This window comes from Cibotium barometz, chromosome 46 (assembly GCF_041138505.1).
Source record: "Cibotium barometz isolate CiBa-2024 chromosome 46, ASM4113850v1, whole genome shotgun sequence".
Taxonomy (NCBI): domain Eukaryota; kingdom Viridiplantae; phylum Streptophyta; class Polypodiopsida; order Cyatheales; family Cibotiaceae; genus Cibotium; species Cibotium barometz.
In genome coordinates, this window is record NC_141091.1 from 29630350 (window position 1) to 29654108 (window position 23759).

The window sequence follows — 23759 nt, forward strand, 5'->3', positions numbered from 1 at the left end:
CAATTAAGCTTCTCAAGCTTGAGAGGGGTTGAGAAGAGAGAAACATTGAGAATTTATAGAAAATGATCAAATTTCACTAATTAACTTACAAATTGCTTGATTCTTTGTTCACGATAGAGGCCCCCAATCAATCAATTGGTTAAGTATGTTGATGGAGCCACCAATGGGGATTGAAGAAAGAGGGAAGCTCTAAAAACTAGTGAATTATTAATGAATTCATAGTTCTTGGCTTAGGTGGAGTAGAGTAACGATGCATAAACACTATATATTTTTCAACAAGGGGGAGGCTTCTATTTATAGGAAAAATTGAGCTCCTAACCAAACAAACTGATTCTAGAATTTTCTAAATCAGTTTGGTCAATATTTGACCATTTTTAGGTCAGTTAAGCTAACTTTTTGAAACTAGACTTGAATGAGGAGAGAGGAGAGATGAAATATCTCAATTTTTATGAGTTTAAAACTCATTCAAGCATGTGAAATATGCACCTCCTTTAAAGAACTCCCCTTCCTTACATATGTGTCAAAATGGAATCATTATACCCAAAATATCTCATATTTTTAATATTGCTCATAGTTTTTTACTAATAAACCTTGTACATTTTCAACTCTTCATCTTATGTGAGCATTTACTCATTTTTGGATACCCAAAATATCTCATATTTTTAATATTGCTCATAGTTTTTTACTAATAAACCTTGTACATTTTCAACTCTTCATCTTATGTGAGCATTTACTCATTTTTGGGTATCTTCTTTTACAAATTGGATTTATCTCCTCCCTACACATGTATTGATGCTATTGGCCCATAGGAACCTTAATTGGACCATAATCCAAAAATTTCTGAAAATCTAGACCCTTAGGCTAAGGTCCTTTATACCCATTTCCAATTAATTCCAGTTGCACATTGGAAAGTTCTTTTTGAATTTCTGTTTCAGGGGAACTTATTTTAATAAGATGAGATAATTTTCTATCCAAAAATATTAAAAATCTGAATATTCTCTCTCTAGAATATTTTCTCTCTCTAAGTTAAAACAGTTAGAAACAAGTCTTTTATATTTTTGAAGAGGAATTGATTACAGGGGAAGATGCTGGACATTTTGAGAGGCTGGGGAGGAATCTTACAGAAACTCCGCAGAAGACGTGGTGAAGTTCCTCTTCAAAGACATCATTCCTAGGCATGGGTTTCCGCGGTGGAAATAGTCAGTGATGATCGGGGGACACGTTTCATGAACAAAGTATTGAAGGGATTAATGGAAAGATACCTAATCAATCACAAGAAGTTCTCACCTTACTACCCACCCACAGTGCAATGGCTAGGCAGAATCTACCAACAAGGTGCTGACCAAAATTCTAAAGAAAATCATGAATGCCAACAAAAATGATTGGGATCAGAAGTTAGATACTGCCCTATGGGATTTAGGACATCATTCAAGGTTGAAACTAGGCAAACACCATTCAAACTGGTTTATGGTTTGAAAGAGTTCATGCATATGGAGTATGTGGTAGCCAATCTGAGAGTGGACATTGAGGAGAAGCTTCCAATGGAAGAATCCTGAGAGCATAGAATACAGGAACTCCTAACCTATGGAGTATGTGTGGTAGCCAATCTGCGAGTGGACATCGAGGAGAGCAGGTTATACCAGCCCCATGGGATGGACAGCAAGGGCATTAAATGGTTAGCATTGAAAGATGGGGGTGGATGGTCTCTAGTTACAATCGTTGTGATGGACACAAGCTCGGTGGTCATTGGGTGGTGATTCCTTTAATCTCTTTCCATGAGTTGTTTGTTGGTTTTTTGTGTGCAACACTAGCTGTGTGATGTGAGCTTCCAATGGAAGAATCCCGAGAGCATAGAATATAGGAACTCCTAGCCTTAGAGGAGGAAAGGCAAATCAACTCTTTAAAAGCAGAGATAGTGCAATGAAGAAGAAAGGCTTGGACTCATAGGCATCTCAAGCACATATTTTTTTAGAAATGGGACCTTGTACTAGTCTACAAGGCCAAGTTGGGACCTCATCTCAAAAAATTCAAGATCCACTGGTGGATTGGACCATTCATAGTGAAAGACTCGATCAGCCAAAATGCTTTTACCTTAGAAAACTTGGATGGTACACCTTTTCTAAAAAATAGTCAATGGCTTCAGGATGAGGAAATACAAAGGCCAACTAGTGGAAATCCCACCGGAAAAAGAAGAAGCACAAGACCAAGAGCCGGTCCAGAGCATATGCTATGGCATGATCTCACTAGTAGAGGTTGATGCAGAAGATTCAAAAAAGCACAAAACTACGGAAGGGAGGCCAGTCTGCAAGGATGGCCAGACCGCAAAAACCCTGATTGTGGCAACAAATCAAAGCCCGGACGACAAAAAAGCTAGTGACCAAGTAAGTGCCATCTCGAGCCACGTCAACAATGCAAAAGGCCACATAAGCAACAACTGCATCCAGGACAAGTGTCACAACATCATTAAAACTCCACTCGCAACAACAACAGTAAGGCAGGATGACGATGAAAATGCCTTAATACCATTAAGGTGGTATAAAAAAAAGAACATAAACACTCACATTCTCATTATGCTCTTTGCTCGAAACACTTTTACCCATCTGCAGCACTCTTGCAGAAAATAGCACCATGCCAAAGATCAACAAGACGCTCAGGCCCGACAAAGAGAAAAGCCTCTGCATGCCCATGTTCATCAAGAATGGGCAAGAATGTGCGGGTTTGAAAAACTTCTCGACCGTCAGTGGGAGGAGCTGCATGACCCAAAAGATGGAGCAAAATTGATTAATCAATTTTTAGAAACCAACATTGTGCATGTGGAGGGGAAAGAGCTGATGAAAATTTCAGACAATGCATTGCATCATGCCATGGGATTGCCTAGGGATGGAGCTCTAGACACCAGCTTGAAGCTAAGGGTGGGATGAAGAGATCCCCAAAACAGGTAACATGCACTAGGTGAAAGATGTGTGGCAGACAAAACCCGACGTGAACAATTTATCTTCTTCTTACAGAACATCATGTTCATGGGAAAGTTGGAGGACACATCTAACAAAAATTAAAGACTGCTCACATCAGAGCAACAAAATCGAGAGAGAAGAAAATTTGGGCAGCAATTTATAAGGAGAATCTGGCCAAGAGAGCAACCACCTAGGCTAAGGAAATACATCCCACTGTGGTACATGCACACCTAAGGGCAGCAATTTCCAAAGCGGCAAGACGGTGGACCGTCGAGGCGGGCAGGAGACGTTGATGACACAAAAGCGGTATAGCTGTATATGCCTTTATAGAGTGTCACACTTCCACACACTGATACAAACACACCCAGAACACCAGACCCAAGAGTATGAACAAAACTTTATTTCAATACAAGTCTTCGTATTTATAGAGTTGAACATCCATCACATCCTCAGAACCATCTTCTTCTAGCACCCATTCATAATCAGCCCACTCCCCTTCGTCGATATGAACTATGACTGACCAGTACCCTGCATCACTATGAGAATAAACAACCTCAAACATAGAAGCATCTTCAAAGTACAGTTTCTCGATATCCGGACCAAACTCCAAGACAAGGTACATATCTGAGGTGGGCTATCCTCAAGGCTTTTCTTCAAGTTTACAAGACTGTATTTTCAAGACAGACAGCAAAGTTTACAACTCAGCCCCAAAGCAATCCACAAAACTTGCATATAACTGACTCCAGTTTACAACTCAGCCCCAAAGCAATCCACAAAACTTGCATATAATATAACTGACTCCAGTCAAAATCTGAGAGAGGATCTCCGAGGTTGCCAAAGCTGTAAATTCCATCTTTTCAAAAAATTTAAACGCACTTTCATGCGGTAATCCCCAATATTCTGGAAAATCCTAAGCCATCTCTTCAATTTTTCTTCACAAACCCTTGTCTTCTTTCACAAACCCAAGGAAATTTCTCCCTCTGTGGAGGCACCAAAAAGTGATGACACGGAAGCGGTATAGCTGTATATGCCTTTATAGAGTGTCACACTTCCACACACTGAAACAAACACACCCAGAACACTAGACCCAAGAGTATGAACAAAACTTTATTTCAATACAAGTCTTCATCTTTACAGAGTTGAACATCCATCACATCCTCAGAACCATCTTCTTCTAGCACCCATTCATAATCAGCCCACTCCCCTTCATCGATATGAACTATGACTGACTAGTACCCTGCATCACTATCAGAATAAACAACCTCAAACATAGAAGCATCTTCAAAGTACAATTCCTCGATATCTGGACCAAACTCCAAGACAAGGTACATATCTGAGGTGGGCTATCCTCAAGGCTTTTCATCAAGTTTACAAGACTGTATTTTTAGGACAACAAAGTTTACAACTCAGCCCCAAAGCAATCTACAAAACTTGCATATAACTGACTCCAAGCTTAGAAAAAACATCAACACCTCATACAGCCGACCCTTCCACCAGCAACGAGTAGGTCCCAAAGCTCCACGGCCCTAGCTTGCAGCATGGCATTTCTTGGCCATCTTGGTAGACAACCACCTCTCCAAAGGCATCTTACTTTATCTTCTATTCCCTTAGCTTGCACACATATCACCTCATGGCCACATAGCTCCAAGAAAACCAGACCGTCGCAGCCTTTGAGAAAATCCCAACATCATCACAACTCAACCTCAGCCCTGCGGCTCCCTCCTCTTTCATGTTTCCAGCTTCAACAATGGTCACTTCACAACATTCTCCCACATATCAAAACTGTAGGCTTCAAAGAAAATAACACAGACGTCCTCTTTACAACCAAGGCACTGTAGCACCACATCTCGAACAAAGCCTAATGTCTTCTATTATGTTTTAACAGAAGCTGGCCCATAGCATCTGTGCTTACAACCCCAAGCTATCGGCTTCTAAGGAAATAGATGCTCTCTCACAGAACAATAGCCTCCCCTCATAGCCTTCCTCTGCGCTTCCTGTCCTACAGCCCACAACAATAGGTGCAAGAACAAGACAGGCTCCAACACATTCAAAATCTTGAAAGAGAACTCGGTGAAGCCAAACACACAGCCCAAGCCTTCTCTGGATCACCTCTTAGGATTCAGCTAGTCCGACACACAGGCTCACAGCAGCAACAGCTCCCCCGTCTCCAACACTCCCCGGCTCAGCTTTCAGAAAAGTATCTCTTCTGCTCCTAAAAATCTCCAGCGCGTAGCCCATGCAGGTCACCTCTCTTCTTCTGGTTCTTGGCTCTGGAAACTTCGAAAGCCTCTTTCCTTTGCAATGGAGATGCAGTACTTCGACCGGCTCTCTCTTGCTTTCCTTAGCCTCCTGAGCGAATTCAGCAGCCTCCCTATCGCCATATTCTCTCTGGCCATCTGCACAGCAAGCCCACAGTCAACCTCTTCTGCATTTAGAGCTTACAACACCTCCAAATTCAAAAGAACACAGGCACCTGCTTCATCGCCACCCCACCCTTTTGTTGCCCATCTCCCCTTCTTTTCTTCTACTGCCACCCGCTATGCATTCCAATCACCTCTCTTCTGTATGCCTTCCTCTCCTCTCCTCTCTGCTGTTCTGCTTCGTTCAGCCCTCCTTGAATCTCTTCCAGCTACTCGCTCTCCCTTGCGTTCTACTCCTTCCGCTCTGGAAAAACCCACCACCCATGGCCCGAATCGGCATCCTCCCTTCTGTCGAATGCTCCCTGTGCCATCTCTCCCCCGTCATTCACACGCCCATCACCTTCTTTTTCCTTCCCCTTCTAGAACCAGCTCATGCACACACGTAGCCATGCACAGCCACATCACCCTTCCACATGCTTCCCTTTAATCTTGGACATTTTTGCCCCTCATACACACATTAAATTGGCACCCCCAACAACTAATTGCCCCCATGCACTTGCACATTTTCAAATACAATTTACAAGTGCCCATTTTTATTTTTGGGACACGCACACATACAGAGTAACCGAATGACTGACACCATCTCAAGCAGACCATGCTCTGGACAAGTCTATGCTTCCAAGATCTCATCATTTTCCTTGCACATACACTTCCATCAAAGCCTAAAGCTTGATTGCCACATATAACTACACATCCATGACGCCCACACTGAGTCAATGAGTGCTCCCATGACTTTACCATAATATGGAACATCACTCATGTACACATGTACAAGTTGAGTTTGGGGTTTTCAAAAATCTTCACACAACGTCTCTAACAAGTAGCAACACAAAGAAGCCATAGGATCCTCGAAATCTCCCAAAGTGACCTTCATTTTGTTTGAGGACGACGTGGATGATGATGAAGAGTGGCAAAAGATCACCCAGAAAGCCAGCAAAAAGAGAAAGCACAATGTAGATGACGAAATGATGCCCCACCCGAAAGAGGTCAAGAAACAAAGGGCAGAAGAAGAAAGGAAAAGGGAACTAGAAGAAAGAAAGAAACAGGAAGTCGATGTAGAAACTGAAAGGAAGAAGAAATCAAAAGAAGCGAAAAAGAAAAAAGAGGAAGAAGAAAAGAAAAGGAAGGAGGAAGAAGAGAAGAAGAGGAGAGAAGGGGAACAACAGAAAAAGAGAGAAGAAGCGGCCCAAAAGAGGAAGATGCTTATAAGAATGGAGCTGATTATACCAGCGGAACTGTAATCTTGGGTAACATCACTGGTGCAAAAGGCACAAGAAAGCCCGTCACATGGATAAATTGCCTGGAAACCTCCCAACCAGCAACTGCACATGGACAAAGGGCTAATGTCTATGGCCCAAGAAATTCTCACACTCTCTCTCTTCAATAGAGGAGTATGAAACAAAGGCCCAGAGTATAATTAATTAGTTGAGTGCACTAAATCAGAAACAGTATGGTATGATAATGACTGCCACAGCCAAAACCAAGAAGCTGGAGTACAAATCACAGTCGATGGCACAACAAAATGAGGAGCTCCAGAAGAAGATGGCCATGGCTGAAAGGTCCCTCTAGTAAACCAAAAAGAGATAAGTGAGGGAAAGATTAGAACTCTCATTAGTGAGAGGCAAATGCTCCAAGCACAAATAGAAGGCTGCGAGTGGAGTTAGAAGAGGCAAGAAAGCTAGCAAAAGTCTGGGCCGACACAATCCAGGGTTTAAAGGATGAAGTGCTAAACATCACAATAGCTTTGGCAATAGCCCAGTCTCAAATGCAAGCCCTAAAAAACTAGGAAGAGGAGGATGTTATGTGCCTTCCGCTAGATGCCAAAGCAGCGGTAATTAACACAGCAAAGGCCAGACTCAGCAAATATGGTCCATCAAGTGCTGCAAGCTCTGGTAGAAATCCATGAGTAGATGTCTTGCAAACCCCAACAAGTCATCCATGACTTGGATGACAATGATGATGGAGATGGGGAGCAACAACAACCCTCGAGCAGCAACCACATCAATAATAGCAGCAGTAACAACAGCAACAGTTAGTGGGCCAAGAGTCTCCCAAGACTAGCGCTTCCAAAAAAGAAAAACAAACAAAAAGTGAAGACAAAAGTCTAATGCAGGCACTAAAGGCGACTACCCGGAAAGTAGAGCATTGGGAAAAGAAAGTGAAAAGAACAAAGTATTGCAACAGCAGTTGGAGGAGGCCACACCCACCAAGGAATATCCAGACATTTAAGAGATACACTCCATGAAAGAGAGAGGGCAAAAGACCAAGCAGATGAGTATAAGAAAAATCTTGAAAGAAGCACAAAGTTTGAAATTGACACCATCAATGAGCTAAATGCTCTGGAACTAGAAATGCAACATTGTATGAAGAATGAGAACCAGCTCAAAAAAGAAGGGACTAGAGACTGGGAAAATTACAAAGCTACCCTACAAATACGAATAGAAGAAGAATGGAAAGTAGCTAAAAGGGTGCAGCAAACCCAGAAAACAAGGTTGTAATGGAAGTTAGAGATGAAGGAAGCAAAGGAGGAAATTGCCAAACTCCAAGCAGAGCTCTCAAAAGTAAAAGCAGATGCAGAGCTAGTCACTGAAAATATAAAGATGCTATCGCCTGGAGCACCCAAAAAAGAACGAGGAGAACTATTGGTTGAGGTCCGGAAGCTGCAGGATGTCAACCAAGCTTTTCTCAAGGAAAATGAATGCCTAAAAGATTGTCTGGTCAACAACTCTTTTGCTCCATGGGCCAGTTTAGACAACCCATTTTTTGAACCCTCACATGTGATGTTTTCTGAATTACTGAAGCCGAACATGGAACTGCCACAATATTTTAAAAATGTAGAAAGGATAAATTCCATACTAGCCCGGAAACCTCTTCCCCCCGAGCACCCATCCTCTCAATTTTTGTTTTCACAGACACCAGAGGGAAGGAGGATGCTTCCACCCTCAAGTACAAGTATATGGAAATGGGGCACCCGAGAACCAGTAGCAGCAGAAAAGGAAAAAATTCCATCATCAGATAATTCAGAAGAATATGAGGAAGCTGCCCAGGTTCATGGAGACCCATACCAATGTGGCAGAGAAAAAGATTTTGGGGCAAACTCCACTCAGACCAGTGCTGCACTTTTTGATCAAAAGACACCACAAGCAACTTAACAGGGGTCTGGGCTCTTCAGAAGAGCATGCAAAAAAGTTGAAGAGGATCTAAAATCAAACCACCTACTCCAATGAGGTGTACATCCCGGATCATAAACCCCCAGAGATGTTCTTCTAATTCCAGCACTACAGATAGTGATGCCATTTCTTGATCACATGAAGTATGGCCAACATTTCTTACTCATAAACATGCAACCTGAAGCTTGATAGCATGTTCGAATCTTGCAAGTGGTGATCTATACTAGGTATCTATTATGTTACTCTGTTGTTCTTTCGAAATGAAACTAAGAGCACACTTGCCATTACTTTTCTCTTTTGTGTCACATGTTACTCTGTGATGTCTGAACCTGTTGTGTTTCTTCTTAAGCGTGCATGCTCTGTATGAGAGAGTGTGAGTGTGACATGGAAAGGAGTGATGCAAACTGAGAATTGGGAAACACTATGCTTAAGCATGCCTAGCTGAGCAGAGACTAGAATGTTCCCCATGACCATGTAAGGGTTGGTGTTTGAGTCCAGAATCTCTGGCGAGAGTCCACACATCTTCCACAGCATTGCCTAACTAGTCTGATACACATTGTCTTGCCATTCTGCTGATAGGGAAATCATTGAGAAACAAGAAGCCATTAAATCTGAGCATAATGATGATGATGAAGATGATGTCAAATGCATTAGCAATGGGATAGATATTTTTGTTAGTCTTGCAATGGGACATAGAGATCTTGAGATAGACAAATTAGCATGTATGGATGTGATGGAAGATGTGGCCGATGCGTTGAGCCAAGCTCACCCTAATAAATTAATAAATTTCTCAATTTACTACTGTTGATTAAGTCCATACTTGATTGTATTACATTTTGTGCTTTTTTTGTGATATTGTATTACAAAAAAACCCAATCCTTTTCTCTCAACAAGCAGATATTGTGAGCTCTTTGGAATGCTCTCTTGAATTTTAGAATGTGTTTTCCATAGTGCATGGCTATACACATGGCTATAGCTATGTGCATAGTTACATGTATAGCCTCACGTAGCTATAGTCGCGTGCATAGCCATACACTAGAACTACACACCCTACGCAGCTACACCGGGTCCCCTCTCACTACTCTCTCTCCTTTTCACACGGCTATCCTGTATGGCTATTCTTTCCTTCTCTTGTTATGTGAAGATGCATTTATTTGCCTTTGGATTCAACTTTGTTCTCACTTCATATTTGGGAATATGTATATATGCAATGAATCTAAATACTTTCAAGGGACATATAGTTTTATACTTGCAAATGTTTATTTAGGCATCATACCATGAACAGCTATCATTAGGGGTCCTATTCATAATGTAAACAACATTCAATTCTACCCAAAAATAATTTGGCATATCCTTTTCAGACATTAAAGTACATTACACTTCTACAATGTACCTACTTTTTCTTTTTGTTACACCATCTGGTTGCAATGTGCCTGCACGTAAACTATCTCTTGATCCCCTGTTTTTTTAAGAAATCACTGACTCATTGGAAAAATACTCTCCCCTATACCTTTCTCTTTATGGACCACGACTTTAAATCTCTGAAAGTGAGCAAACACCTCACTTTTCTCCTTCAAGAAATAAACCCACACTTTTTTAGTGTGACCATCAATGAATGAAACATAATACCTATAGCCTACAATTGTTACAATCTTGGTCGATCCCCATACATCCGAATGTATAACATCCAATGGCCTTGCACTGACATGCTTTTCATGCAAGAAATCATGTTTAGCCTGCTTACCAAGCTAGTATGCTTCACATACTTTATGCATACCATTAATCATAAACTTTCGCAAACCTGTATACAAAACTTTGGGCCTATATAGACTTCAGCTACCACTATATATTCATATGACCAATGCGCTTATGCCATATGTCAATATTTGCAAATCCTAGCTCCACCTTTAAATAGATGAGCTAGTGGACCTTAAGTCCCTTCACACTCACACCCTTCTCTTCCCCTTCTACATAACCTTAGTCTCTTATTAATAACTTATTCCATATATAAACATCACTGCTTTAACCTCAAGCATGTAAATATCATCCAAAGCAAACATCCTTAAATTTTTGTTACACTTTATCACAAAGCAGCACTAATTTTTGAAGTATTTTATAAAACATCCTTGAGAATGAAACCTCATTTGTAGACCGTGCTCAACCATCTATCCAACAAAAACTAAGTTCTTTGTAATATTTGGATCATGAAGTAAATCTTCCAAGTACTCCACTTTACCCTCCTACATAGATAATGGCACTTTACCAACATGCATAATGGGATGCAAAGTATTATTACATGTTTCCACATATCCTAGTTTTCTTTTTTTCATGAGGTCTTATTCTATTCCTATAGTCGCACACGAGAATTTCACCCAACTGTGCGCACACCATACTAACCACACACATACCCAAGTACCATAAGGAGGTACCACTCTTCCAAATATTTCCCACTTTGTAGGCAATGTGGACTAGTCTCGTGGGATGAATCCCACAAGTTAAGTCACTTGGGCGATTGGAGTGAACACCCTACACAGCTTTGGTAGTACTCGAAAAGGCAAGTTGAGTACCGATATTTGATATTCATATGGCAACCCATCATCCATGATCCAGAGCGTGAGCTTGAAGGGATCAAAGCATTGCACACTAGTGTCGCCGAAGAGGAAGGTGAAAACAAGCACCATGGTGATTGGATGATGACGGCCTAAGATGTGCCAATGGTACCTACATGCCCACGTGCATTATATTCTCTACATATCTCTAAACCACTTTCCATGAGTGGTAATGTGGTTAGAGGCGCACCAAAATCGACATACCAAACATCTCTCAATCTTAACATGTCTCCTGTCATGGATATGAGCATATGTTACAACATTAACGACTACTCATTTCTATTATCAGCCTATTTACTTGATGATGCATACTAGCATAGTTTCCTTACTGCATCTTTCCACTTTTGATATCATTCTGATTTTTATGAAGTCCTTTAACATGTGCTCTAGTTTTCCATAGTAATAGCACTATATGTTATTTGCACTCCACTTCGGCCTCTCTAGCTCCCCTACCTCTAGAGTAATCTCTTTCACTTATTTGTACATTAGATTCATGTTGTTGTTACTAGCCATGATTTCTATTTCCAAAACAGCCTCCATGTTAGCCTCTGGAGGATGATGATGATCTATGTCTACCTCTATCTGTATCTGATTAAAAGGGCTGCTAATGTGAATACCAAGAGGATGAACCTCCCCCAATATTCATCTCCTCATGGATGAGGAGATAAATCAGTACCTAAAAATCAAGAAAGTTCTCTTGAACTCCAATGAAGGTCTGAAACTGGTCTGATTCCTTGTTGCCAAGACTATTTAAGGTTATCAAAACTATATCATCATCATCTGGTGGTGATCTAATAGAAGTAGAAGCAATCACATCTACAAGCCCTTTAATAGAAGTAGAGGCAAGCACATCTAATAGAAGTAGAAGCAAGCACATCTACAAGCCCTTTAATCTTAATTGATGAGTCATCATTTATACTCAGCTTTCCTTTGGCCATACTATTCAGCTCCTACTCTAGCTTGTATCTTTTAAGCTTAGGTGTTTATACTATATAACTTTATCAAGGTGTCCCAAGCCTCCTTACCCATTTCTATATCCTATATATGCATAATCATTGAATTTGGTGGGGGGAGGGGTCACTCTATTAACCCCCTACGTAACATGTGTGTTTAAGGGATATTTGAAAAACCCCCTTCTATAACACTTTTTATAATAAAAGTACCTCGTATGTACGAAAATTTTCACCATTTCAATTAAAAATCCCCTCATGTGTGTAAATTTTCTATAACTTCACAAGAGAAAAAAAAAACCCTTATACTAAACTCACGTGCTATCTTATATATTTTTGAGTGACTCCCCAGTGAGAGAATTTGTCACATTGACAAAAAACCAATACAATACCTTTCTATATCTCTTTCAGGTCGTGCTTTAAATGCATACACCTCTTGAGAGGTGGAATTTTCGTCACCAATATCTGGATCCTTTTTATCACATATATTGAACTCCTATGTCATCTTGAACTTATAGACATGGAAGTTATTCTTATCCAGCTTCTCGTGCTCATAATCTGATAGACTATTAGGCATAGTTATTCGCAGTAACTTACCATTTGGTACTTTTAGAAAACTTTCTTACTTGCAACAAGAAACCTACAATCTCTAACATCGTGGCACTATAACCCTATTACATTTGAACGAGTCATATAAACATACATCCACTGGCACCTCTAACACTTAGCTTATTATCTTCTCTCTACATAGATAGTCCTATAACTAAATTTTTGTTGCAACTTTTCACCAAACCAAAAATTGAGCATACACAATCGAAATCCACACTTCACATAGTACATGCCTATGGAAAATGAGTCTACTTTTATGCTCTTGTGTTGAGATCACTTGTATTTTTTTCTCTTTTTGATGCATTCTTTCATGTTTAGATTGTTTGGTGTGTAGAGTGATGTTGCGCACTCGATTCTTCTTCTCTCCATCATCTTCCCCCCATTCTCTCACTCACATTAGCAGTAAGGTTGAGATTAATATTTTTGTATTTCTCTCCCACTTTTCTCATTACCTAAGCTCTACGCTCCCTTGTGGTGGTGACACCAAGGAAGGCATGGTTAAGGAACCTAGCTTCTCCACAAGCAAGGGTTGTTCTACCAGGTTCCAACTAGAAAAAAGACCCTTGCATTCTTCACTCTCGTGGAACACTCAAGTGTTCCTGAATATTCAGTGAACATGTATTGTGCTACTGAAGAGTGTTTCACATGTAAGGTATTTTTTGTAGAGTGATCTTAGTAGACTCTACATCTAGTTGTGCCAAACCCCCATAAATGATAAATTTTTATTTACACCTAATTGGTCATGTTAAGATCACTTTTTAAGGTAACATGTTTACTTCTCATGTTTGTTATAAAATCTTTAAGGTCTGAAAATATACAGTTGTATATACACCTTTTTATTTCAAATAATAAATCTAAAAGGTTTATGAAGCACCTTGTATGAATTCATAATACCATAGCTAGAGGAATAAACTCTTCTAAATCTTGAGGTAAATGACAAACTTCTATTTGTGCATTTTTCTCCTAATTTCTGTATATACACATTGTCAAATAAAGTGGCATTTTCATCATTGAAAACTAGACCTCCTTATTTGTGCAATACAATAGAAGTTGGACCTTAGGATTATAGTAAACGTTAACATTTACTATATTTCTATCTTTTTAAAATTAAACTAAATTAAACAGTTGATGTATATAAAGGAATGCATCTTGCCAAAAGAATACAATAATTGATTGCTAGATAAACTTTGCAATAGGAGTCACAACTTTTGGGTGTTTCTTGTAATAAAAAGGAATTAAAAAAATGAAAATTTTATGCTCTCACACCATACCTCAAAATCATGCTCTCCCAAGAGATGTAGCACCACACCTTGAAAGTGCATTTGAAGGTGTAGTGAATCTCCCTTCAATAAACATATTGACAATCTGTCGATACGCATTGTCAGTGAAGTGAATTCCATCCCAAATCAAGAAAGTGTTGGGATCATCACATAAGTCACTAGTACGACCGCAGAAAGCCAAAGGGTTGTATCGATTCAATGATGCCGCTCCAAGGCTTGGTGCTCCACAACATGCATTTTCAATATCAATAAGTCTTGAAGCGATGTCAACCAAATTTATAAGTACATCAAGGCCATACCTCTAAAAATTATTGAGCTAGTTTATGTCAAAATGTGTGTTGATTGAAGGATCTTATGTGATAAGATAGTCATATTATTATAGCCGTCATTTCTAATGTTAAGATGAGTAAAGATTCTAATATCATACCTTTAAAAAAATATTGTACTAGTTTATTTATTTATTCATTGAAAGATCTTATGACAAGATAGTCATATTATAGCCATGTTAATTTTAGTGGTTATGTCTTGCAAGTTAATTCAAATAATTTAGGCTTAATATCATCATCTTTATTAATTTGTACCATAGTTAACAGGGTTGGTCATGATCTCGTCGAAGGCCGAGTAGAGGTCCAAGAAGACGAAGGTCGCACTGGGTAAGAGGTGCTGCAGAGACTCGCTCAAGCGTCCCAGAGAGTCGGTGTAGTTGCGGGAGACCTCATTCACCCACGCCAAACATCCCCTCTCGTCCAATGTTTGGTCGCGGCCCGCAAAATACTTCGTTGTGGGACTGCATCCCAGCAAGCCTATGCCGCTTATCATAAAATTACGCGCCCCCTTGGTGTACAGAAACTTCACCCATGCATATATCCAAAATCAAGATTAAGATTCCGTTGTTGAGCTCCCTTTATAAACCATAATTATTGCACTGTGATGTTCATATAAATATTGCACTAATTAGAGTAGCACTCTACTTTATTTAGCTGCGCCATCGCACTAGCAAATGCAGGTTTAAGCTGGTGGGCTTGATCGATGTATGCAATATTCAGCTGAGATTAGTAAGGTGATTAAACACTAACCCCGATAGTATCGGCAACCTTGTCCACGACGCGGGGTAGCAAGCTCATGGTTTCTGCATATTCAAACCCGGACATGACATAATTTTGAAGATCATTTCCACCGATTTCTATGAAGTAAGTAGCCTCTGATATAGCTGATGCATCGGGGAAAGTGGTCACACCTCCTTGCAAACCTACAAGTAATCAAATAATTAATCATGTATGTGGCTTTAGCTCATGGTAATGGTTAGCTATTAACACGTTTATACATAATTTACAACCATAAATATTAACGTATATATGTTCTGGCGGCTTGGGGTTAGCACTTGCATTAAATTATCCTATATGGAGTTTCACGAGGGGGAATTATACCTGCTTCAATAAATTGCAAGAACGTTTGGTGCCATTGTAGTTGAACGTCTAGTGTGTAGGTGGTGTAGGGTGAAGCCCCAAGCTCTACAGAGTAGGTGTAATTGAGAGCTGTGGCGCTGCCCACTGCGTAGTTTACACCGTGAGAGAAATCCGTCCCGATAAAGTCCAAGAAAGGTGGCAAGAAAGGGAGGCCCAGCGACTGCACTGCAGCACCAAATCACACACACACACACATACATGACCCCAAAAATCACACACGCGCGAACGTACATGACACCAAAAATCAAAATATACTTGTCAGAGAAGATGGCCGTGACATCAATTAGATGATTAATCTTTGAAGTCCTCTTGCTCAATTAGATTATTATGATGCTTTATTGATACTTGCCTATGCAATCGATGATTAAACGACCGTCTGAGAAGCGTTGTGCCGCATTCTGGAAGTAGGTGATTCCATAGGGAAGGAAAGCTGGTGAGAGCAGGGCAGGGTTCCATGTTCTCACGAGGTTGCCCGTATCCGAGAGAGCGTCCCCAAATGCAAACACAAAGGAGGGGCACGCATGATCAGCGGCGTGATCAGTTGCAGAGGCCGCTTGCAGACATGATGAAAGCACCAACAACATTAACAGCATTTGGAACCTCCAATTGAAGGCCATAATTGCATAGCTTGAGTAGTAACGCATGTTAGATGCTTAGAAAATGCAGCTTGAGCTCATATGTGATCATCAGCAGGTGAATATATATGCGCAAGATCTGAGGGGGAAAAGGTGGGGGGTTTAATACACCTATCACTTATTCAGTTTACAAGAATTTTTAACACATGATTTCATGCTGATCGACCTTGCTAATAAGCAAGCAGCAGTATATGGTCGATTCTTGTTGCTAATAAGCAAGCAGCAGCAGTATATGATCGACCTTGAAATCAAGAGAGAGCCACGACTCTCTTTTTCTTTTCTTTTTTGGAGTTGCAAATTACAACGCGTTTGTTTGTTTGTTTTGTTTTTATGTTTTTTTTTTTGGCGCACAGTAACTCGCTTTAAACTGTATCTGCAAGCACGTTTCGCGTGCTTCATTAATATCGCGTTCCGCCGAGATCGCCACCAGCCTCCTCCACCCATTTTTTATGAACATCATCTTGTCTGAGTCAGAAGTGTTCAGAGCCCAAAATGGGCCTCTTTTGGGCTTCAAATCAGTGCTCAAAAAGAAAAACACTATTTTCCCAAAACCTTCATATATATATATATATATATATAATTAAGAAGTTATCAATGAAGAGTATTTATATATATATAATTAAGAAGTTATCAATGAAGAGTATTTTTATTTTTTGAATATATAGATAACATGATAAGCTCCATAATTCACGAAAACACCTACAAACATTGTTAGTCATAATCTCTATGGGGATGCCCATTATTTTATTTTGGATGCGCCTTGTATTTATATCATTTACCAAGACTAGTGTGTTAAAGCAGCTGATGTAGGCATTTAAGAGTATGCCAAAATGGCTTATGCAGACATTGTAGGACAACGAATTAGTTACTCCTTTACCTGGCAAGACATATGCAAGTTCTCATCATGCATCTTATTCTCTTGTGGATCATGCTCTTGTTGCCCCAATACATGCATTGATGAAGAGGAACGTGTTTCTTTCGTTTGAGGAAGCACAGAAAAATGATCATTGGATGCAGGTCATGGAGGATGAGTACAACTCAATCCTCAAAAATGACATTTAGAATTTAATAGATTTTCCTTATAATAAGAAGAATTCATTATTAGTACAAAGTGAGTTTATAAGCTAAAGCATAAAGTTGATGGTAGCATTGACCACTATAAGGCAAGGCTTGTTATAAATCAAGATAAGGGCATAGATTATGATGAGGCCTTTGTACACCCACATCTCATATGATGGTAGCATTGATCACTATGAGGAAAGGCTTATTACAAAGTGTGTTATGCTTAAGAGAAGGGCAAAGATTATGATGAGACCTTTGCACCCACATCTTATATGACTTCGATCAGGCATTTTCTTGCATTAGCAACATATCATGGTTGGAATGAACATCAATTGGATATCAATATTGCCTTCTTAAGTGGTGACGTTGTGTGGACAAAAACAGAGGCTGATGATGTGTACATACTATGCAGAGTACTAAGAGTTTCAAGAAATATGTAATTAGTCTAGGTTCAGCTTTGAGTTTTGGTTGAGATTAAATCTACTGGAGCAGGAGGAGTAGAGGCATAACCATCAAGCCTTGCATCCTCATGATGTGGAGATTTTGTTGCTTTTGTTGGCGAGTCTTCGGGTGTGTGTGTGTGTGTGTGTGTGTCAGTGACTGCATGAGTGCTGACCATTTGCATTTGGGCTTGCCCTTTGTAAATATGTAGTATGGATGGAGATGGCGGATGCGGGTGCTAATGGCATTAGTAGAGAAGGAGAGGGTGGCGTCCACTGCAGAAAAACAGTGAAGAAGCAACGGTGGCATCAACTGCAGGGAACCGAAGAAAGAAAGAAAGGTAGCGTCGCCTGCAGGGAAGGAGAGATAGGTGACGTCGACCGCCGCAGGCCAGGAGAGAGAGAGAAGGTTGACTGTTGCTTTTGGAGAACCTCAATTGCTACTGCAAGCTAGGAGAACCGTAGGAGAAGCAACCAAGAGCTAGGGTGGTAATTGCTACTGGAATCTTGTGGTGTGGGTGTAGTCGACACAACCAACGACTATAATAAGATGAGGCATATGGGGACTATTACGGACAGCTGTCTGCAGGAGGAGAATGACGGGGAAATGCTTCTAAAATTGGTTCAAAAATCAAACTACAAACCACAGTGAGGCTGAGTATCAAAGGGAAGCTCTGTCAGAATTTTCCTTGAGGACAATACACTGCTGTGCAGACCAGAGAAAGGAGGCATATTGGGCAGCAAGAATCATTGAGGTGAGAGGTGTATGGGTACTGTTGACTTTTAGCTTATATATCAATAGTGTTTGTGCTGCTCTTGTGGCCATTGAGATGTGGTGTTTAATCCTTGAAAGTTGAGAACTGGTGGCAGTTGTGTGGTAGTGTGCAAGCAACTTTCAGGTGAACAGGGTATTGTTTCCAAAGCTTGAAGGAGGCCACTCTTGGGAAGAAAACCTGGCATTAGTGGGGATTTAGGGGCATCGGTTGTTGTGGCCCGTTTTGAAGATTTGAAGAGGATTGAGGACTGATTTGTAGCTCACTGTTGGGCTATTTTGGAGCTAAATCGTATACATGAATACCTGTGTGGAAGCATACTGGATGGGTGTTCTGGGAAAATTTGTATAAAGGGTCTAAGTTGGAACTGAGTTCTTGTATGCATGCTTGTAATAGTTAGTGTCCTAAAAATACAGTCTTGTAAACCTTCTGAGGGTAGCCCTTGTTGCTAATAAGCAAGCAGCAGCAGTATATGATCGACCTTGAAATCATATACTGTATCTGCAAGCACGTTTCGCGTGCTTCATTAATATCGCGTTCCGGCGAGATCGCCACCAGCCTCCTCTAGCCATTTTTTATGAACATCATCTTGTCTGAGTCAGAAGTGTTCACAGCCCAAAATGGGCCTCTTTTGGGCTTCAAATCAGTGCTAAAAAAAAACACTATTTTCCCAAAACCTTCATATATATATATATATATATATATAAAATTAAGAAGTTATCAATGAAGAGTATTTATATATATATAATTAAGAAGTTATCAATGAAGAGTATTTTTATTTTTTGAATATATAGATAACATGATAAGCTCCATAATTCACGAAAACACCTACAAACATTGTTAGTCATAATCTCTATGGGGATGCCCATTATTTTATTTCGAGATATTTTATTTTGGATGCGCCTTTTATTTATATCATTTACCAAGACTAGTGTGTTTAAGCAGTTGATGTAGGCATTTAAGAGTATGCCAAAATGGCTCATACAGACATTGTAGGACAACAAATTAGCTACTCCTTTACCTAGCAAGATATATGCAGGTTCTCATCATGCATCTTATTCTCTTGTGGATCATGCTCTTGTTGCCCTAGTACATGCTCTTGTTGCCCTAGTACATGCTCTTTAAGCAGTTGATGTAGGCATTTAAGAGTATGCCAAAATGGCTCAAGGACAACAAATTTGAGTACTCCGGCACCAGCTCATGATCCTCCCTTTGAGGCAGACCTCCCCGCACATATTCGACGACCCCCGCAGCAGCCGGCACAGCCTCCTCGATGTAGCCTCCTCGATGTGCATAGCCTCCTCGACGTGCATAGCAGCCTCAATGCACGGATGACGATTTTGATTGGGTTGCCGTTGATAGTGACTAAACTCAGACTAGCTGGGTTAGCTCACTTACATTGTACTTAGATTTATGGGCAAGGACTAACCTCAGACTAGCTGGGGTAGCTCATTTTCATTATGCCTTGATCTTTTGAGTTAGTGGTGTGGCTAAACCCAAAGTATCTGTGTTAGCTCACATTCTGATGTACTTATTTGATGTTTATATCATTATGAGTTTTTTCATTATTGAGTATCATTACATTTTCGTTTATGTTCTTGGTTTTTTCATTTTTTTAACACTTTGGCTATCATTTTGTTTGTTGAAACTCCCCATGCCACCAAACTTTTCAAGCATGTGGGGGGGGGGGCACCTCCACATGCTTGCAAAGTTTGCCCAGTTTTGCGGATTTTTCAAGTCTCTTTGTGCTTAAGAGGCCATGGAAAATCCAGGCCTTCCCCATACCATCATATCCAAACATGCTCCAATGGGAACCAAACTTTGTAATAATGTGGGGGGGGCACCCCCACATGGTTGCAAAGTTTGATCACATTCGGAGCATGTTTGGATTGGTAATTAGTGCTCGGTGTGGATTTTTCAAGTCTCTTGGTGCTTAAGAGGCCATAGAAAATCCGGGCCTTCCCCATACCATCGTACCCAAACATGCTTCAATGGGGACTAAACTTTGCAGGCATGTGGGGGGGACCTAATTAGCACCCAGTGTCGATTTTTCAAGTCTCTTGGTGCTGAAGAGGCCATGGAAAATCCTAGCCTTCCCCATACCATCATACCCAAACATGCTCCGATGGAAACCAACTTTGCAAGCATGTGGGGGGGACCACCCCCACATTCTTGAAAAGTTTGGTCACAATCATAGCATGTTTGGATTGGTAATTAGTGCCCAGTGCGGATTTTTCAAGTCTCTTGGTGCTTAAGAGGCCATGGAAAATCCGAGACTTCCCCATACCATCGTACCCAAATATGCTCTCATGGGGGGAGAACAAACTTTGCCAGCATGTGGGGGGGACCCACACCCACATGCTCGTAAATTTTGGGCACAATCAGAGCATGTTTGGATTAGCAATTAGTGCCCAGTGTGGATTTTTCAAATAATGGGTATAAGGTATCACCATTAAAGGGTCTATTTCCTCTTCATCATTGATAGGCTCCTCAATTTGGACCATAAAAGCATCCCTCACTACCTCAATCATCTTGGAATCAGTCCAATCATTGAACTCTCCTCCATCACCTCCTATTGTTTCATTGTATTGTGCTTTCAAAAACTCTCTGGAAAATGGCTTATTTTTCCTTCTACTCATCTTTTGCAACGACGAGCCATCCTCACTCTTGTTATCTTTTTGCTTATATCTCTCACATTCTCTGAGCAACTTTCGAGTATACCTCGCATTATGTTTGAGTTCTTGTCGACAACGACCAATCTCACGATCTTTTTCTCGAAGTAAGGCTTCCCAAGAAGTTTCTTCTTCATGACGGCACTCTTCAAGTTGCAAGATCAAATCTTGCAAATGTCTAATTTTTATCTCAGCTCGTCCCTTATCTTCCTCTAGCAGCTTCCATCAACTCACTAGAAAAAACTCGTTCTAGCTCTAACTGCTCTTGCAATTTCTCAATAAGGGCATATAGCTCTTGGTGCCTTGCTTTATCCCCATCGTCTGCTCTCCTCTACTTGATTGTATCCATGCAAAAGCAATCCACTACACACTCCTCTGGTGATGACAACCAATCGGTAATGTCATTGTCAGAGTCATTCTCTGAAGAAAAATGCACTCGATATTCTCCCATACCGGCATCCAAAGCAAAGTTAGAGCACTCTCTCTTTTGCATTATAGGCTCATCCGTATCAACCATTTGCATTTGATACCCATTTTGAAGAAAACGAGCATACTTATCTTTATTTAATGCAAAGCGTTCTTGGACTACTTCCTCACCAACGGATGTATCACTTCCATATCCCGTCATTTCTTCGGTTGTAGAAGGTGGTTTAGTGAACTCCCTCAAGAATTCTTTAGACACGACCCTCAATTGAACTCTATTCGTGCATAGACCTATGGTTATTATCCCTTTATGCCACTTTTGAACACATCGAGCTTGTACTAACCAAGGTCGTCCTACCAAGATTGGAAACACTGCACCATAGGAATGCGGTCGCACTACTAGATAGGTAACACAAAACTCCAATCCAGCTATTATAGTCTTTACTCCTTGAAGCAGACCTAATGGTTTCACTCGACGTTGAACTGCTACTCGCAACATGATATTTGTGGGCTCTAAACCCTTTAGGCCCAACTCTTCCATTGTGTGTTCAGTCATGAGATTCACCGCAGCTCCTCCATCTAGCTGTACCCCCATGACCTGATGATGTCCAATTTCTACCGTAATAGTCAGAGCCTCAGAATCCATAAACATATCAATTACTTGCACTCCTGTTTCCAAAGGTTCTTTAGGGGTCACTTCTTTTCTCACCCGCGAACGTCGACGTGCAAGTCGTTGATACATCTGCTTTCGACATATTGGAGAGATCTCCGCTAATGTAGGTAGACTAATAGACACCTCACACCGTTCCAATATATCTCATAAATCAAATTGAGGTTTTGGATCAACTTTAGCACCTGTCCCAACCTTCTTAGCACGTGGTACTTTTAATCTATCAAGGAAAGGTGTTACACCAAGTTGGAAGTGAGGGTCTTTTCCTACGCGTGCTATGGGAGGTTGATCAGACGATTGCTCATCCGACACTGGCTCTTGACTCTCTGCAACTTCCTCTAAAGATGCCTTCTTAAGCATGCTTACTTTTCCTCCTTCTAATTGGGTTGATTTCAGCAAGCTTTCCGCAGTCCTTTGCACTTTCCCCTGGGATCTAGTGACAACTCCCACCATTGGATGATTATGAGAGAATGTCACCTTTCTAGATTTTCTGTCTGCCGATTCTTTCCTAGCACCTACTATAGGGACTACTTCCACTAAATTTGCTGAAGTACTTGGACCCTCATCTACAATTTGCTTCCCTTTGTCCCCTATTAACTTTGCATTACTTTTAGGGCAATCTTTCTCCTCGTGGCCCTCCTCACTGCATTGCTTGCATAAAGGAACATAATCTTGGTGTGCCCTTGCATTCGGGCAATATGCAGCAATGTGGCCTTCTTGGTGGCAATTCCAACAAATCACTGTTCCTTGGGTAATTGTATTAGGACTTCCATATCCTTGATAACCCCGGCCAAAATATGGCCGATATGGTGACCCTGGCCTTTGTCCCCTCATTCCACCTTGCCCTCGCCCTCGTGGAAATGGAGGTCGGGCTTGTGCGGGTAATCCTTGCTGCAATTGTTGCTTATAGGGTTCTCGGATTCCTTTTTGCATGAAAGGTCGAGGTGGAGGTCCAATTTCATAAGTAATATTATTCTTATCCATGCAATTAAAATTAGTGTTCATCCCCTGCGCTTGCCTTCTCTCATGTGCTTGCTTAATGAAGCAATTTTCCTCTGTATGATTGTTTTTCAAGCAATAAGTACAAAACAAGATTCGTGGTTGATCAGGTACGACTTGAGATACAGTAGGACACTCTGTAGCCAAGTGGCCATAGCCATGACATTTTCCACACTATATATTCGATCGGGGTGGACTTTGCGCACTGGCTTGCATAGTAGGCAGCTGTGGCTCTATAGCCATAACGTCCCTTACTGGAGCTCGCACAACACTTAAGATCTCCTCTTTAAATTTTCCCAACACACTTGTCACACTGTCCCCCACCCTTGCCTCGCTCACTAAAGGTGGTGGTGGTGTTCCGGTCTGAAGCATGTATGCCGGTGCAGTCATATATGGGTTTGGAGGCATGTATGATGCTAGATTTGTATTAACAACCACTTGTGGTTGTGAGGGACCGGCAATTGTTGAGACCTCCTCAGGTCTCATAGAGCTAACCATAGGTGATGTCCCCATAGGGCCATAAAGTAATTCCCTCCGTCATTGCTGTCCCAGCTGTACCTCTTCCCAGTTTCTAGCTTCTTATTTGGCCGTGTTCAAATCAATAGGCTGACGAAGCCCAACATACTT

General features: G+C 40.9%; 1 protein-coding gene across 1 annotated transcript; it reads right to left on the minus strand.

Annotated features, from left to right (window-relative positions):
* Positions 1-14440: 14440 nt before the first annotated feature.
* Positions 14441-16244, minus strand: LOC147612100 (GDSL esterase/lipase At1g28570-like). Its single transcript, XM_086784258.1, has 4 exons — positions 15808-16244; positions 15420-15623; positions 15069-15241; positions 14441-14841 (listed from the first exon to the last, which is right to left on the minus strand). Exons 1-4 carry the CDS (start codon positions 16100-16102, stop codon positions 14563-14565), a joined length of 951 nt encoding a protein of 316 aa, XP_086640384.1. The 5' UTR covers positions 16103-16244; the 3' UTR covers positions 14441-14562.
* Positions 16245-23759: the final 7515 nt, after the last annotated feature.